The 16,784-nt window shown below is 39.9% G+C and overlaps 2 protein-coding genes across 2 annotated transcripts; both read left to right on the forward strand.

Annotated features, from left to right (window-relative positions):
• The first annotated feature begins 373 nt into the window (after window positions 1-373).
• Window positions 374-1,429, forward strand: LOC141842289 (uncharacterized). Its single transcript, XM_074730500.1, has one exon. The coding sequence runs from the start codon at window positions 580-582 to the stop codon at window positions 1,060-1,062; it is 483 nt and encodes a 160-aa protein (XP_074586601.1). The 5' UTR covers window positions 374-579; the 3' UTR covers window positions 1,063-1,429.
• A 7,412-nt stretch (window positions 1,430-8,841) lies between these two features.
• On the forward strand, window positions 8,842-9,635 carry LOC141840660 (uncharacterized). The gene has a single exon (XM_074728710.1). It carries the CDS (start codon window positions 8,970-8,972, stop codon window positions 9,510-9,512), a length of 543 nt encoding a protein of 180 aa, XP_074584811.1. The 5' UTR covers window positions 8,842-8,969; the 3' UTR covers window positions 9,513-9,635.
• Window positions 9,636-16,784: the final 7,149 nt, after the last annotated feature.

The following is a 16,784-nucleotide window of genomic DNA, read 5'->3' on the forward strand; positions in this document are numbered from 1 at the left end:
AATCAATTTTGTCTACAACTATGAAATTTAAAAAGAAATATATATAACAACTACAAAGGTTTCAAAAAATATTGAATAGCGATATTTAGTTGTGAATTCAGAACAATTTTGATCCCTATAAATTGTTCTAACTCGATGAAAGTTGAAAATAAAATGCATATAACAATTACATTGGGTTTATGTATCACATAGTTCTAGTTGGTTATAAATTTAGAACTATTTAAGCACGTATAATAATTTTTTGTAAAATTATTATATGATTTTAATTTGCTCTAATTTTGGTAGATGTCTATCGTGATTGTTGTTCATATATTTAGGAAGTCTAACTTCAGGGTATTTGTGGCATAAACAAGTTTTTTCCTATGATGGTATGAAAGTTAGAGCCATAATTTGCTCCAAGAACAAAAATGGCTTGCTTACGAATAAAGGAAAAAACTGGTACAACTTATTGTTAAGGAATTCCCGCGAAGCACCTGAAATCACCCTCGAGTCTCCTATGGCAAAAGGCATATATAATCCGGCGATTCCCTTCTCGCTCGCCGCCGCCTCGCCTTCACAAATCACCGATCTTCGCCAAGAATGCAGGCAAACAAAAGGCCAGCGATGAAGCGATGCAGAGGAGACGCCAATGCGCAGCCGCTCTCGAAGCCCTCCGGCAAGGCTCCACGGCGTCAGAAGACGGCGTCCGCCGCCACCGCGGGGCGGGCCAAGTCGGCTTCCTCCAAGCTAAATGCCGCGAGAACTGGAGGCGGAAGGAAGGCCTCGTCCAAATCTGTCGAGCCCGAGCCGCGCCATTCGCCCTCTGTCCCGTCGCTGCAGGTGCCCGCGGAAATGCTAGCGGGGTGGGTGGATGGCGAGGCGGATCTCGGCGATCTGTGGTGGTCGCTGTGTGGGGTAGAGGAGGAGAAGCTCTCCGGGTGGTTTCCGTTCGTGGACGAGGACTTCCTTTGCTCCGACGCGAAGGCAGGAGAAGGGTTGGGCGGTTTGCTCTGGGAAGAGGCCGACCATGATATCTGGCAACTGCAACACATCCACGAGATCCCGCAGACGGCGTCGAAATGATGCCGACGAAAGGGGCTACAATTTTTTAGAAAGGTAGGGCAGATCGAATGACCAATAGGGAAAAAAAACAAGCTAGAACAACAATGGACTTCAAAAGAAAAAGGAAGTATTAGGCTATAATTGCATTGTCATCTTATGCATCGATGGTGTTCGTGTAAATGGCTTTAGGTATTTGAAGAATTACTGAAAAAGTTGAGTTCGAGTTTTTTCTCTTCTCCCGGAGATGCTATGGCATTCTGTGTCTGAGATTGTTGCAAATATTTTGGTAGCATTCACAACTCTCTGTTTGGTTGCTTCTTTCATGTTTGTCTGTTTCTACCTGGAATTTGGAGATTGTGAAGTGATATTGTTGAAATGGCTTGGTGATATTGCATTCCGAATAGGAGGGTGATGGAGTGAGAAACAATATCTGAACTTTTATTTTCAGCTTTCACAAAGAAATGATGCAAACTTTGTATGGTGGCTTCATCGTATATGAAATGTTTTGTTCACACAAAAAATATTGAGAACACAAAGAATGTACTGTATTTCTATAACCAAAAGAAAAGGAAAAAAAAAAAAGTTTTGTTAATTAATATTAGTTTATTTCCCCGCTTCAGGTTCGAGCTTCTTGTGAATTCTGAGTTCTACAGAAAAAAAGCAGATTAGGGGAGAAAATATCACCACTGAGCTTCCGGACTCTGCGTTGTTTTCAGAATCAGAAGCTGCTCTGCTTAAAAGTGCATTGATGTCTTTGTTTCGTCCGAGCAGCAACTTGCTGGCAACTGTAGGAACAGAAACGTTGATTCAGTCTTTGATTCTTTGTACCAATTGCTGCTCGGCGAAATCTGCGGAGACAAGCAATTGCCCGTCTATCCTGAACGGCGATGTCGGCACGTGGCAAGTACCTGTAATTGGCTGTCCTTCCAGCGACTGTAGTCGCTGTGATCTGCTGCAAACCTCTGCCTCTTGCGACAGTCGTCCTTCTCATCAGCTCTGACCTCTGGCTCTTCAGTATTCTTGCTTTTTATTATTTTTATTATACTATTTTTATAAGAAATAATAAAAAAGTTTTATTAAAAAAATAGAAGGTCAAAGACCAAAGGTAAAGAGAAAATAAAAAAAAACAATTTTTTCCTAGTAAAGCAGAAGATTCACTTGGTTAAAAGAGACAAAGGTGCCAAGATTACAATTGAAGTATTAATTAACCTCATATAACATATCATAAATAAACTGACAATATCAGTATCGCAAGTTTAAACACAAGAAGTTTTAGGAATTAAAAAATAACAAATCTTTATGTTCATACAAATATATAAAGGAAAGATAAAGTATTCATGGGCATTAACTTCACCTCCATCAATGTTATTAAAAGGTTCCAACTTAAATAGCAACCATATCAATTAAGTTAAAGCCATGTTAAGTTAACATAGTAACCTTTAATCCACATGTCTCACTTAAAGATAGGTTGGCTCGTTTATAACTCCACGTCACACGTATAATTAAGTAAGGACTCCATTAAATATAATTTAACTAACAACTGACGTTTTATGGGCAGTTAATTAGCCCATGAAACGCTTTTACGGGCCTCTCCAATCAAGTAATTTAGATACATATCTCTTCCTCTGAAGGCATCGACAGTCCACAATCTGGCGTGTCGGGAAGAAAGAGAGAGGCATGAACGTCCAAAGATCGCCGTATCTGTGGGGGATTAAATTTGCCCGCTAACAGAGCTATCGGTGCTCATATCATGGATGCCACTGAAGGCTTGCCTTTGCACGGCTCTCAGGCACTGGACGTGTTCGCCGTCCCAGCCAATGCGCTGCTGCCGCCCTGATCCGATAGGGATGAGATTGGCCATCTCATGAACGCGCACGGCCTCTAATGTGACAAACCCGCTGCACGGAACTGATGGCCACCCCTTCTGTCCCTGTCCCTGCCGCTGCGCAGGCCCCTTACATGTCCTTGCTGCCTTGCTGCCTTGCTGGTGAGTGGTGCCAATCTGCAGATTGCGAACAAGATCCTGAATCTGGACGCATGCTGCAGAAGATGTGGCTTCTCCAAACATTCGACACGTTCTCCTTACTCTTTCTTGGAACTTCCTCCACCCAATCATTACTTATCCTTCTCATCCATTAACTCCATGATTGAACGCTTATCTTCTTTTGTAAACAGACAAGAAGTTGTCGCGGTAGTCGCAAGACTCACGGCAAAAACCAAAACGGCTGGTGGACGAAAACCCATTCGCTTCGGCGTCCTCCGTGCTGGGAGTCGGTTTGCTTAATTCGAGTGTGAAAACTTGGAGGATTAAGAAGGAAAGTGATTTGTCCTTGAAATGGACGTGGAAACCTGCAGAAGATGCATGTCCACCAAATAAATCTACGATTTTAAGAATATCTCGCGATCGAGCTCAGCTCTTCCACCTGTTTGCGAGCGTAATGCATGCTTTGGCTTGTCTGGAATTTAATGGTTGTATCTTTTTGTTTAATTTTGACGGGTTGTAAATAATGAGAGCTGGTGAGTGAGGCTTTTAGCGGGGGAGGGAAAAGATGCTGAAATATATTGCTGGAGGAAGAAGACATGGCGTATAAAGGTAAAATCTGGGAACAAAGAATACTGGCAAAGTAAGTAAAGATAAAGAAGTATATATTCTTTGGGGGCAATGTGTGTCCTTTGCGTTGAACTTTTTTCTCATTCGTATCGCCAGCATTTTTTATACTTCGAAGGAAAGAATAGGAAAAAAAGAAAAAGAAAGAAAAGAACAAGGTAGGAAAAGGAAGAACAAGAAAGGAGAACAAAGAGAAATCGAAATCGAGTATTTTCTTTACGGATGTCAAACTGAGTTTTCTAATGTACATCGTTTTGATGAAGTTTAACCTGGTTAGCTATAAAGAACTGAATCTTTCAATTGTATAGTTTCTTTATTTTATTTTGAAATAATTATTAAAAACTAAAATATTTATAATTATACGATATCATATCTAACAATTTAGAAAGATTAAAAGAAGATGTATAGGAGTGGGATTCATCAAGTTAAAAAGAATCTTACTATAGTAAATAAGATTAAAGGAAGATGAATTAAGGAAAGTAAAATATTATTTTATGCTATTTAATGATACATTTTAATTTATTTTTCTTTAAATTCCAGACAAGTACAGTTTTTAAATATTATATTAAATGCGAAATAATTCCTCCCACTGTGCTTCTACATTAAAAATTAAATCTTTTACTTTTAACATTTTTACGATTAAACCAAATAAATTATTTGCACAATTTCATATTTTTCAAGGATTATTCTAAAATAAAAAAAATGAAATGATTTCAATATGTTAAAAATTTATTCTCAATCATGTTGGTGATCGAATCAACGTTTTTATCATCTTTAGGCCTCTACAGAGAATATTTTTTATATATCATTTGACATAACAAAAATTAAATTCTAATAAAAATACGTATAATAAAAACAAAAAAAAAAACATCTTCCAACTTGTAATTTAATTTCAATATGTATAATTTCCCCCCATCTCTTCCTCCTCGGTGTGAAACCGCCACCGACTCGAATCATTTTCTCATTTAATCTCGACGGCCAACCGAAGCGATTCGTCAATCGGATCGAATCGTTCCGGGACCACCGCGAGCATTAATAAGCTGTCGGGTCAAAATCTGCTCCCACGACAACGCGCAAAGAGTTCAAAATCAAAACGCTAATTATATTCTCGATACAAAAAAAAGATATTAGGAGTTAGGACACAATGGAAAATGACCCGCCCCTTAAATATAATTCCACAGCCATCGATGCGTCAGCAGAGATGGCAACGTGGCTGGCTGCTGCAAAGTCAGCTTCTCAATCTGCTGGCTCAATCGCTTCCATCAAACCTCCGTCTCGTCTCTTTCGCCGATGGGCCCGTCGATCCATCAGATCCGGAATCGACGGCCGAGATCGACGAATTCGACGAGCAGAAATTAATTTGGATTTGGATTATTATGAGAGACAGGCGTTGGAAACGTGGCCCACTTCGCGGAGGGACCATCGTACGCAACAAACGCACCGCTATCAGTCGCTGTCGCCGACCCAACTGCCAAATTCCGGGTGGTGGGGGCTCACTTGACTCCGACCCGCATTTGAAATTTCACCGCCACTATGTGAAGTTAACGTCGAACCTCCTTTTTTATTATTATTTGTCAGGCGTAATCTGCCATTTTAAATAAAAGATCTGACGGGCATTATTTGATCTTTAGGCTGAAGACCGAGTCGTCGTCTACTTTACGATCTTAAATCAAGTCCCCAACCACACAATTAAAAAAATGTGGAACGAGTGGTATGTGTATGATGAGAACCTCGTAATTATTTAAGAAAGCAGTGGAAAAATAAATTATGCACAAGTATCACCTGGCAGCCATGATAGAAGGAATAAAATAAATAAATAAATAAATAATTACATTTGCTTTGGATGCTTTCCGTCTTACGCCACTGGGGACGTACGTACACGGCCAGTCAATTTTTTCCTTCAGCGTTCGTATATTAAAATTAATAGGGAAGAAGTCGTGTTGTTAGTTTCGTCAAGATTTGGTCGTCGATGCCTGCCTGAGGTTGCTGGTTAGTTTCGGCACTCAGTTGGGAATTAAAAATAGGACAAGTTTGGTCCTTCTTTAATCTTTATTAGATGGCAAATTCAAATTCGATGCGCCTTCTCTTTCGCCTTTTAATTAATTATGAGAAATATTATTATCATTTCCATTGTTTTGTGGCGATCGATGTGCCTGTCATGACACGTGGATCCACGCAGGGTTAGGGGAGAAGATTTGTTATTGTTGTCGTTTTATTATATAATTGTGGTTAAGTAGTCATGAACCTACGGTGTTTTTTTAATTTATAGAATTGTGTATTTTAATGACTGTTCGTTTTCTGACAACTGCTCCGTGTTAATTATTTTAAAGCCCTTTTCTATTCATTGTATGACTTAAGGCTGTTCTTTTCTAATTTCTAAACCCTTTATTTTAAAATACTGAAAGGAAATTTAAAATATCAAAAATTAATTATAGTGTTCAAAAATAATGAAAAGTAATTGTTCCGGTTGAGAAGTGCGTCTAGACACGTCACCGGACCTCGCTCGCCGTGGGCTGGAACGGAAGAAGAAGGAGGGGGAGAAGAAAAGAGCTAGGAGAACCCTGAGGACCTCCGGGCCTGCGAACAGAGAAAACGTCAGTAGGAAGGCCGGGTGTTGCCCTGGCGCGACCACTCCGACGCTCAAGTCAGTGGAGAAAACGGAGAGGAAGAAGATGAACAGTATGCGAAGAACTTGAGCGTGTCAAGAGAGTAAGAGTTCGATCCCCCTACCTGCGGAGTGGAGTGGTCTTTTTAAAGAGGAGATGGGCGTGCATACGGGTCACGTCACCATTAAGAAATGTCTTATCATGATTAATGAGGTGTCAAGAATAGTTGAGGTCCTGTCCCATTGCTGTAGAGGGGGGCGTGGCCTTGTCAGAGACCATGATGAGGTGGGCCCGGGTATTGCCGAGCGATTTGATGAGGGGGTAGCCGAATGGGAATTCATCCAGGGATGGAGGATTCGGCTAGACTCCTGCCGGCTGAACGGGTCCGGCAAAGCTCCTGCCGGCTGGCAGGATCCAGCTAAGATTCTGCCGGCTGCGAGGACTCGGCGAAGCTCCTGTCGGCTGGCAGGATCCGGCGAGACTCTTGCCGGCTGCAAGGATCCGGCGAGACTCCTGCCGGCTGCAAAGATCCGGCGAGACTCCTGCCGGCTGCAAGGATCCGGCGAGACTCCTGCCGGCTGCAAGGATCCGGCTAGGTTTCTGCCGGCTGCAAGGATCCGGCTAGGTTTCTGCCGGCTGCGAGGATCCGGTCAATGAGAGGGGCCTCCTAATAGGGCCAACGTGAAACTTAGGTCTGATCATGGTCACCCCTGGGTTTATCCCCGGAACAGTAATTATACATTTAAGTGCATTCGGTACGCATAAATAGAATATGATATTATAAATTAGAGAGAAAATGATAATAGGATCCCATCTAGAGAAAATATATATATATAAATGATAGGCTTTATTATTATTTAAAACCTCTAAATATGAATTTTAAAACAATTAGCGAGCCAACCTGACGTTTACTATGGTAAAATCTTGTTTATGCTTGTTAAATATATATAAGATTAATTAAATAAATCAATTTGAATAATTTATTAAAATAATATATATATATATATATATCTTTAATTTATTAATATTTATGAATAATATTCATGAATGAAATTTATAAATCATATATGTCCATTATTAAAAATTTTATATGCTTTTAAAATTTAGAAAATGAGAGTTTGATAATATCTTAATGTAACTAAATCAAATTTAAACAGACTTCAACCAAATTAATCTCATAAAAATATAAATTAAATTTGATCAATTATTTTAACAATTCAATTCATTTTAATTTTAGCTTAATTAACTTAATTCAATTACTTTATTAAGTAAATTTCAACAATATAAAATATAACTTTACTTTACTTGGCCTTAAATTGAATTAGATTTAATTCATTAATAACGCTATGTTTTTTTTTTCACAATCTGCTTCCCCACCTCAAATCACCCTCTATCAAAAAACATTTCCATGTCTCTTCGCTAGTGGCAGCGCAGTTGCATTAATACGTTCTTGTTCATCTCTCACCCTGTCGATCAAGCTGTGGCACTCTTCATCATCCTTTGTCCTTACGTGATCGAACTTACGAGCTGCCTCAAACCTTGTAAGAAAAGAAATCGTAAATAAACAAACGTATTAAAGAAAGTCGTAATGAAATTTCAAACAACTTGATCTACGTGACTAGGATGGCAGGAAAAATAAAAAAGGCATAAATTCCAACAAAGACCTTCAATCTTTTTTTGTTTTCTTTTTTGTGACTCTCCATTCAATCGTATTCGAAATTGGATGTCGTCGGGAATCCAAATTAATTAGCCAAGAGCCGTACCAAATTTCTCTTTTTGTTGTATTGTAATTATTATTATTTTTTAAAATATGAAATAAAACCGATGAAGTTCGTCAGCTCACGTGATCGTCTGGAAATATATATACACATCTTTAATAACTTAATTATCCCCGGAAGATATTTACGCAATTACCCCGACACATCAAGGTACGTCTCGGGAACTTGACATGGTCCAGCGGAGAGAGACGGCAGAGTCCGACAGTTACCTAACCTGCTCCAGACAGCAAACAGCATTTCTAGGACGAGGGCATATGGCGCTCGCACGTGTCAACCGTCCGCTCTACTTAATTTCTCAGCTGCCGGGTCGGTGCACGTGATCCGCGGCTCCATGTCAAAGAGCCAGCGAGCGTTACGCACGAATTGGGCCACGTTCGGGTCCAACCATCGCCAACGCAAGCAGCGCGAACCACGGACACGGTGGGTGGCACCTCCGCCACGTGGCGCCACCTACACCCGGTCCCACTTCCTGCTCATTGATTGCCGCATAGAACCACCGCGAGACGTGTTCCGAAACTAACCGAGCCGATAGCGAGGCGCGGAGCTCTTCTCGCGGACGCCAGCTCCGGACTTGAAATCCAGTTGATGGAGTAGACGTGGCCCCATTACTTTTATTCTTTTTTTTTTCAAAAAAAGCAAGGGATAAAAGAAAAAAAAGGCAACGCCTCGCCCGTGATGGATGGATGACCTAGAAATCCTCTCTCTATGCTTTATTTTTCCATCTACCACCCTACCATTTCCAGATATTACGAAGGAAAATAAAAATCCCCCCATCTTTCTCCGCTCGATAAAGAGACTTCTCCACTTCCACCGTGTACAAAACCACTCCGACGCGTACTTGTTCTTCTTCTTGCTTTATTTTTCTTTTCCCATTTTGTCCTCGTCGCAGTTTCTTCTTCCCAGGCGAGCCAACGGCTAAAAAGGGTTCTTGTCTCCATGGAGAGTTCCGGTGATCTCAAGAGGGACCGCGAGGAGGAAAACCCTGAGATTTCTTCGCCTGCGGCTAAGCGTCTCCGCGATGACCTTTTCCTTGACGATATCTTCGACGATGATGACGCCGATGCCGGCGACCAGGATCTCGCGTCCGTCATGAAGAGCTTGGAGGACGAGATCGGTTTGCCCTCGCCTCCGACGGCTCAGCCGGAGGCCGCCGTGGTGGTCGGCCTGCCGGATCTGGGTTACCTCTTCGAGGCCTCTGACGATGAGCTCGGACTCCCCCCGGCGCCTCCGGTGGCTCCGTCTTCCGATAAGGATGCTGTTGGGGCGGCGGTCATGGTTCGAGAAGAGGAGCTGGATGGTACCGGATTCGACCCCATTTGGGGTTTGGATGATGAGATTAACGGGTACTATGGAATGGAGGAGTTCGGTATTCGGCCTGAGAGGCCAGTTATGGGGACGGAGGACGGCATGATTTTTGACGTCGGTCTACTAGATTTGCCAGATCTGTCCTGGCGGTCGGAGACGCTGCCGGCGATCTGAGACATAACTCAAGAATAGTTTCTCGAACCAGTTTAATTTTTATTTTTTTTTTCTAGGTTGTAAAGATTAGGGAACACAAGTTGAAAAAAGATCAGGAGGAAACTGAAATTTCTCTTTTAAAAATCTCGTTCGAGTCCTTCGCGTTATATTTGGTTGACCAACCGATACAGACCAAAAGTGCTAATTAATTAATGACATTATGCATTTAAAGAAAAAAATCCGCTATGTAAATATCCGATATTGTCTGTCTGAATGGTCTTTGCAGCTGTGGCAACAACAGAGGAGACGAGAGTAAAGCATTGAAAGCTCTTTACTTTCGCCATAGCTCTCTGCTTGCATAGGGAAAGATGAACTCATCAAAATTGGTATATATACACAATGATATTTATGATGCAAATTATAAAAATTTAGTAATGAAAGAAATATGAAAAGTGTCTATTGTAAAATGGTTTGACTAGATGAATGAAAATATGCATTTCAAAGTGGAGCAATTTGTTAACTTAAGGCATTGTCTCGATAAAACAATGCTTCCATAAGAATGTTGTATTTCATGTGACATAATTAGTTACTCTATTAGTCTTGATATAATCCTGAATTTGAGGTCTCTGAATTGACATATTAAGGGCAATTGCATTTGCAATAAGAATGTGTGCGGAGAAATCATTAATGAGAGGATAATATACTATGAAATGAGTCGACTGATTCTTACCCTCGGGACATAACTGAATGACCAAAATTGCAGAAGAGGATAAGAATTCGAATTCTGACGAAGTCTGGCAACGCCCTCCTATCGTGACCAACTGCAACTCGATTTACCTCCTCACAAATGGTCATGGGATGAGTCTAAGGTACCATATTCTACTTTTTTTTTTCTTTGCAGAAGAGTCGACTGATTCTGGATTTATGTGAGTTACCGCATTGATGAAAAAGCTATTATATTAGTTCTCAATCCACCTATAAAAACAAGCATTAGTAAATTTGATGACACTCAATGATATTGATTAATTAATTGCATATCTACTGACCATGAAATGAGTCGACAGACAGACAGACACTCATTAATTGAGTTGCTGGCTTATCTACTGACTATACTTAACAAAAAAACTTGAAGTTGTGTTCATAATGAAATGCAAAAGCCTAAGCAAGAGCTGCTAAACTCGATGAGAGACGTCAAGCATAACAACCATAAAGAATATATACAAGTTTTAGATCAACCTTGTCAAGATTAGTTGACCCTTTTATCCACCTAACAAAGTTGGATCCTCTGCTTGAGGCAAAAGAGAAGTTACATCAACAATCTCAAGCAGATCATGTACACAAAACAGTGGGAGAAACAATCTTTGAAAACAAACAATTGTCATTGTATATAAACCTGATCGTGAGTAGAAGAAAGAATAGCACATCATTGGCAACGAAAAGGTTTGTGTTGGAGATGAAACTTTAAACATTAATTTCTGTTTGTTTTTTTGTTTTTAAGTAAAAGGGGCGAATCTACAGACTTTTGGCTTTCCTTCGACAGCGTAGGGAAGTGCTATAGGCTAGTTCCGCGCGAGCTCATGGTGGCGAAGGGCGATGCTCTAGGCGAGCTCAGCTGCTGCGTCTCTCAACTTTTCTTCGGTGAAGAAGGGTGGGCCGTGATCCCATAGGCTCTGGCGGCGACAGTGAGGAACACGACGATTTTTGGTGTCGGTTTTGTATGTGGCGTTGGAGCCGCAGCGGGCTGTGGAGCTGCAACAGGCAGCGACAGTAAGAAAGATGGAACTGAAGAAATAGAGAGAGAACCGATCGAGAGAGGGGCTCAGCGTAGCAGGGAAATACGTGACTGTCCGAGACTTGATGATAAGCTGATGGCATTTTTTAGATATGGGAACCACTCACAATGGATAGGGCACAATCTGAGCAGCACTAAAGGATTAGTATTGTGCTAAGAGACGAAGGAGGAGCCATCATCGCCCACTTCATTCCAAAACAAAAACAAAAAAGAAAACTGGGATACAATTTTTAAGTTTATTCAATTTAAAATTATGGACAAATCCTTTAAGCGCAATTAAACTACAGTTCCAATCTTACGATCTTATTAAAAAATTTTATGAACATCCAAGTAAATCGAAGAGTACGACGGGAGATCTCCGGACACTTACACGGTCATTTCGGCCCGCGCAACCACGATGCGGGCATGCGGCAGTGCTCTCTGTTTCGTTGGGCCTCGAGATGGGAAGCCGAGAGCTCGTCGCCGTCCCAGCACTGCCCTGCCCTGCACATATTTTACGTGTAGTTCACTTCACATTTGTCGCTCTCACCCCACCAATTGATTTAATTTTCCAAGGCACCGAGCCTCGACCCCATCAACTGTTCCCGTATATGCGGCCAAGAGGCAATGCACGCAACTGAACAATATCTCATCAGTTGTGGCGCTCGAGGAATCGTAATACTAGCTAGCTAGCTACCAGACCGCCACCATCCCTTTTCTTCCGCCCGTACCGTGTCCTCTGCGTTACACGGGGAATGAGGACTAGTGGCGGGGGGCTTCTTGTGATGTAGGTCCAATGTGCAACAAACGTACGTGTCGTGCATGCAGTAGGTAAATGGTGCTATTTCGCACGATTTGGGCTTCTAGAAAGCGATGTCTACCTGTGGGCCGTGAGGCCCAATATCCGTACTCGTGGGCAAGCTGGAGGAGTCTCATGTGCTGGCGTTTTGTACGGCCACCACGCGGCACGTCGTCACGACGAGATTAGCATGTGGTTGTGCCAATATAAACTAAGACTATCACTGATTTCATATTAATCGTGCCGTCTAATCGGATAATAATAATATTTGAATAAAGAGATATTGCCTTCTCGTGAGTGTAGACAATGGAAAAATATATATAAATAAAAAGATTTCACGCAGTCACGTGGTCAGTCGTTGAATTTTTCGGAGATGTTTGACCGGAACCAGATTACGATGCTGCTGCTGCTCCTCCGCCTCACGTGATAGCACGTTTATTGATGTGTGCATCAGTGCATGGGAATGGATGGTGAGAGCAGGAGCTAAAAATGAATACTTTGTTTTTTTTCTCTTCTATTGGAATGAGTATGAATTCTTTTGCTTATTTGTTCAGTTAATTGAATGAAAATTAATAGGCAATGCTTAAAATGAAAATACACCTTTCTAACATATTTCTCATTTAAAAAAAAAACTCTCATTGCAATATTATTATAATAATTATAGAATAAATTCAATTAAAACATCTTAATTCAACTTCATTAAAATATATACATTAAGTATTTTATATAATTTTTCATTAATTATTTAATTAAAATTATTTTAATATGATCTAAATTATTTTAAAGTTATTATAGCAACTATTAGTGATTTAAAACATGTTGAAATGATTTTCATCAAATTAGTAAAAAAATTATATAAAAATATTCTATTAATAATATTTTTATTAAGTTGAATTTTAAAAAATAAATTATTTTAACACATTTTAACAGTTAAAACATAACTGTTATACATTGTACATTGTACCAAAGTTATTATACAGCTACTGTGACATTAAAATAAAAATATTTTATAAATACAAAATATGGTTGAGTTTTATTTTATTTTATTTTTTTAATGTTTTTTTTATCATTAAAGCATCCTTTTGATTTTTTTTCATAGTTAATTATACATGAAGAGAAGAATGAAAAAAAAGAGGTTAAAATTTTCTTATTTAATTGCAAATATTGAACGTGTTTGGATTACAAGATTATGTTAATTCTATTGGAGTTGACGTTAGTTTTATGGTCAAATTGGTGGGTGATGGTGGACAAAAAGTCAAAAAGATGGAGAAGTTTTTCCACAACGTACGCTACGCTACGAATAATGGATTGAGTAATTAGCATTAGTTCTCGCATTTAATCATTGATCGAGTGAAACTGTGCTCGACGGTGGCAAGACGTTTTGTTTGGTTAACTAAAGACACTAATTAATTCAACATCAATTCTTTTTTTGTTTATTTGTTTTCATTAAAAAAAGAACTAAAAACATTGATCATAAAGTACCATTATGAATCAATTGTATTTCTTAATTGAATCCATGTGCGAGCAATCGATATTTTTCCACGACCCAAAAAAATAAAGACTAATAAATGTAAGACGCTTATTTAAATCACGGACATAAAGAATTAAAAAAAAATAAATTAACATAAAAAACAGAGAAATTTCAGCAAAAAATGTTGAATCCAAATTTCTCCATTCCTCTCCTCCATTTGTTGTCTTTGATTGTGCAATTAAAGTCAATAACGAACCCGCTAATTCCACCAATAGTCAACGACAGGATCTTGTATTCGCCACGTAATCATTGAAGTTGTGTCTATGCCGGATCTCAAGGAAGCATCGAGGAAGGAGGGTTTGAAGATGACGTGGTGAGGTTAACGCTTCGTGTAAAAGTCCACGATACCGTATAAAATCCGACATTCTAAATTTTTGTCTGAATGAAAAATCAATTTTGGAGTATGGAAAATTGCCAACGTACTTTTATTTTATGGACAGGATACGACCTTAAACTTAGGGATGCATCCCATTTAATATCTTTTTAAAATGTCTTCTAAAATTTTATTGATTTTAAAATCTCTCATAATATTTTTACTGATAAAATATTACTCTTGTAAATCATCATCCAAATTAGAGTTTTACGAGTGAATTTGAAATAGTAAGAAGTATTTTAATATCGGTGATACTTTGAGAAATTTTTTAAAAATTATAAATCCTCTAGGGTATTTTAAAGAACCAATGTAGTGTAGTCGACTTAGAAAATAGAATGATGATATATTTGTATTTCAATGCATATTTAATAGAGGAATACTAAGTGCATTTATTTAAAAGGGCATAATGTAATGTTTGATAACCTAAATCATAATTTTGATATTGATGCAGACAAGATAAGCAGCATTAATGTGGCAAAGGAGGGTCATAAATCAGTGTGAGCTAGAAGCTGAAAATCATATCCCGCCAAACCCGATCAATTGAGTTAGACTCTCTCCCAATTTGAGATGTAATCTGACTCTGAGAGCCTTAATCACTTGACATCCGACTATGAGGGTCTCGACCATCCGACTCAACCACTGGGAGCCTCAACCACTTGACACCTCGACTTTGGGAGTCTCAACCACTCGATATGATATCCTACTTTGATTGTTTCAACCATTCTACACCTCACTTTGGGAGCCTTAATCACTCGACATCCAACTCCGATAGCCTTAACCACTCGGTCACTTGAGCACTTAACTCTCGACTCCCGATTCTTCTTGATTGTGGCCAACGCGGGGCTACGCGTAATCCCACGACCAATGGAAAATGCGGGACCACACGATTAGTGGAAGATGAGAGGAACGTGGACCATGAGGTAGTAGAGGAGTGGGTGATGTGGAAGCCCCTTTATTTGGTCATGGTTGATGCAAACCTCATTGGAGGGGGCGGATAAATAGGAACTAGCTCCTGAGGGGGTGCAAACATGCTCACTATTCCGGTTGAAATCAACTTCTGGATGTGTCACCGATCAAGTCTTCTCACCAGGGTGGAGCAGGATCAAGAGGAACGAGCACGAAGAAGTCTCCAGGGACCAGGGTGGAGCGGGATCAAGAAGAACGAGTACGAAGAAGTCTCCAGGACCTACAAATAAAGCAACAGTGAGATGGAAGGTCAGGGAATGTCCTGGCGCAACCACTCCGATACTTAAGTCAGCGAGGGAGAAGGCGGAGACGAAAGCATAGAGGAAGGAGAAGAACAGTATTCGTGTGTGTGCATGAATGCTTACTTCCGGTAGAAGGAAGTGATCGATATATATATAAGGGAAAGGAGTGTACCGTCATATCATAATTAAGGAATATCCCATCATAGGTAATGATTTATCAGAGATAATCAGGATATCAGTCCCATCGAGGATACGCGAGGGTCTTGTCATTTCGTACGTAGGTGTCAGAACGGTGGGCGGCACTAATAAATGAAGGGTATGAGACTGTCAGAAGGAATGATGAGAACATAGTAAAGCAGAACACCGTGAGGACTGGCAATTCAGATCCCGAACCAATCGCCCCCGAATGAAGATAGTGTTGCCGAGTCGGCTACGAGCCTTCAGGTTTACAAGAGGAGTCGGCAGATAGGGGATTCGGATAGAGTCGGCTCGAGTGAGTTTCCGATTCGAATGGGGATTTGGCTCGGGTGAGTATTTGATTTGAATGGGGATTCGGCTCAAGGGAATCGGCTCGGGCGAGTAGTCATCTCGGGCGAGGAGTTGGCTTGGGTCTTTGCCCTCGAGTGAAAGGGTTGCGAGCCCTGAATAGAGAACCGAGTCAGGTCGACTCACTCGGGGAGCGGTTTCAGACAAGTCCTTAAACTCAGTCCAAAGTTAAGCATGGAATAGAACCGTCCATTCGGGTCGGACTCGGGTCAGTTCCTTAGGATCTCGTATATCACCCCGATAACACTCATTTAGGATTTTGGACCTTTTCCTACTTATTTAGTTCTTCTAAACTTGAACCACCCGAGTTAATTTGAACATGGAAGTGATTGTGTGAAGGTACACCTTGACCTATTTTATTTCTCTTCGAGTTTTGTAGAGGACCATCGATGTTATTGTTTTCCTAAAAGACTTTTTGATTCTGCTCCAACCATTACATTGATCGTTCCTTTCCCTTTGATTTCGAATCTGATCAGATACACAAGGTTTTACAAGGTGTCTGTAGAAGAGTAATTTCTTTATTAGGTGTTAGTGCAATAGCAAAATGCTCAAAAAAATAAATAAAATATCAGAATTTAATCCAAATAAAAATTAATATTCTAAGTAAAATATGAATCGTAGAAATTAATTGCTAATGACTAGAAAACAAATAAAAATTTAAGGGCAGAAATAAAATAGTGCCAAAAGTACACTCTTCCCTTTTTTTTTTTTTCCCCAAATTTCTCTTTTATCCACCTAACTAATAATGAATATTTATAAATTCCCAATAATGAAGGGCCCAATAACAAACAGTCAATTAAAATGTCGGGATTCATAATGCACGAAAAGATCCCGCATGCTGGTGACTACGAACTACGAAGCTAACAAAGTCATACAAAGCTCCAGATCACACATCCCTTTTTGTATCAATTCATAAAGATTTTAATCCCTGAAATTAGTGAGTTAAGCATATTTTGATGATCAAAAGTTAATGAATGTTAAATTATATGGAATTAATACTTTTGTTTTATATTATTATTATGTATTAATTTATTTACGCGTCGTTTGTTTATCAATAAAATTTGT

The sequence above is a fragment of the Curcuma longa genome, chromosome 11, assembly GCF_044706935.1.
Source record: "Curcuma longa cultivar G26 ecotype Majalengka, Jawa Barat chromosome 11, ITB_CL_G26_1.1, whole genome shotgun sequence".
Taxonomy (NCBI): Eukaryota; Viridiplantae; Streptophyta; class Magnoliopsida; order Zingiberales; family Zingiberaceae; genus Curcuma; species Curcuma longa.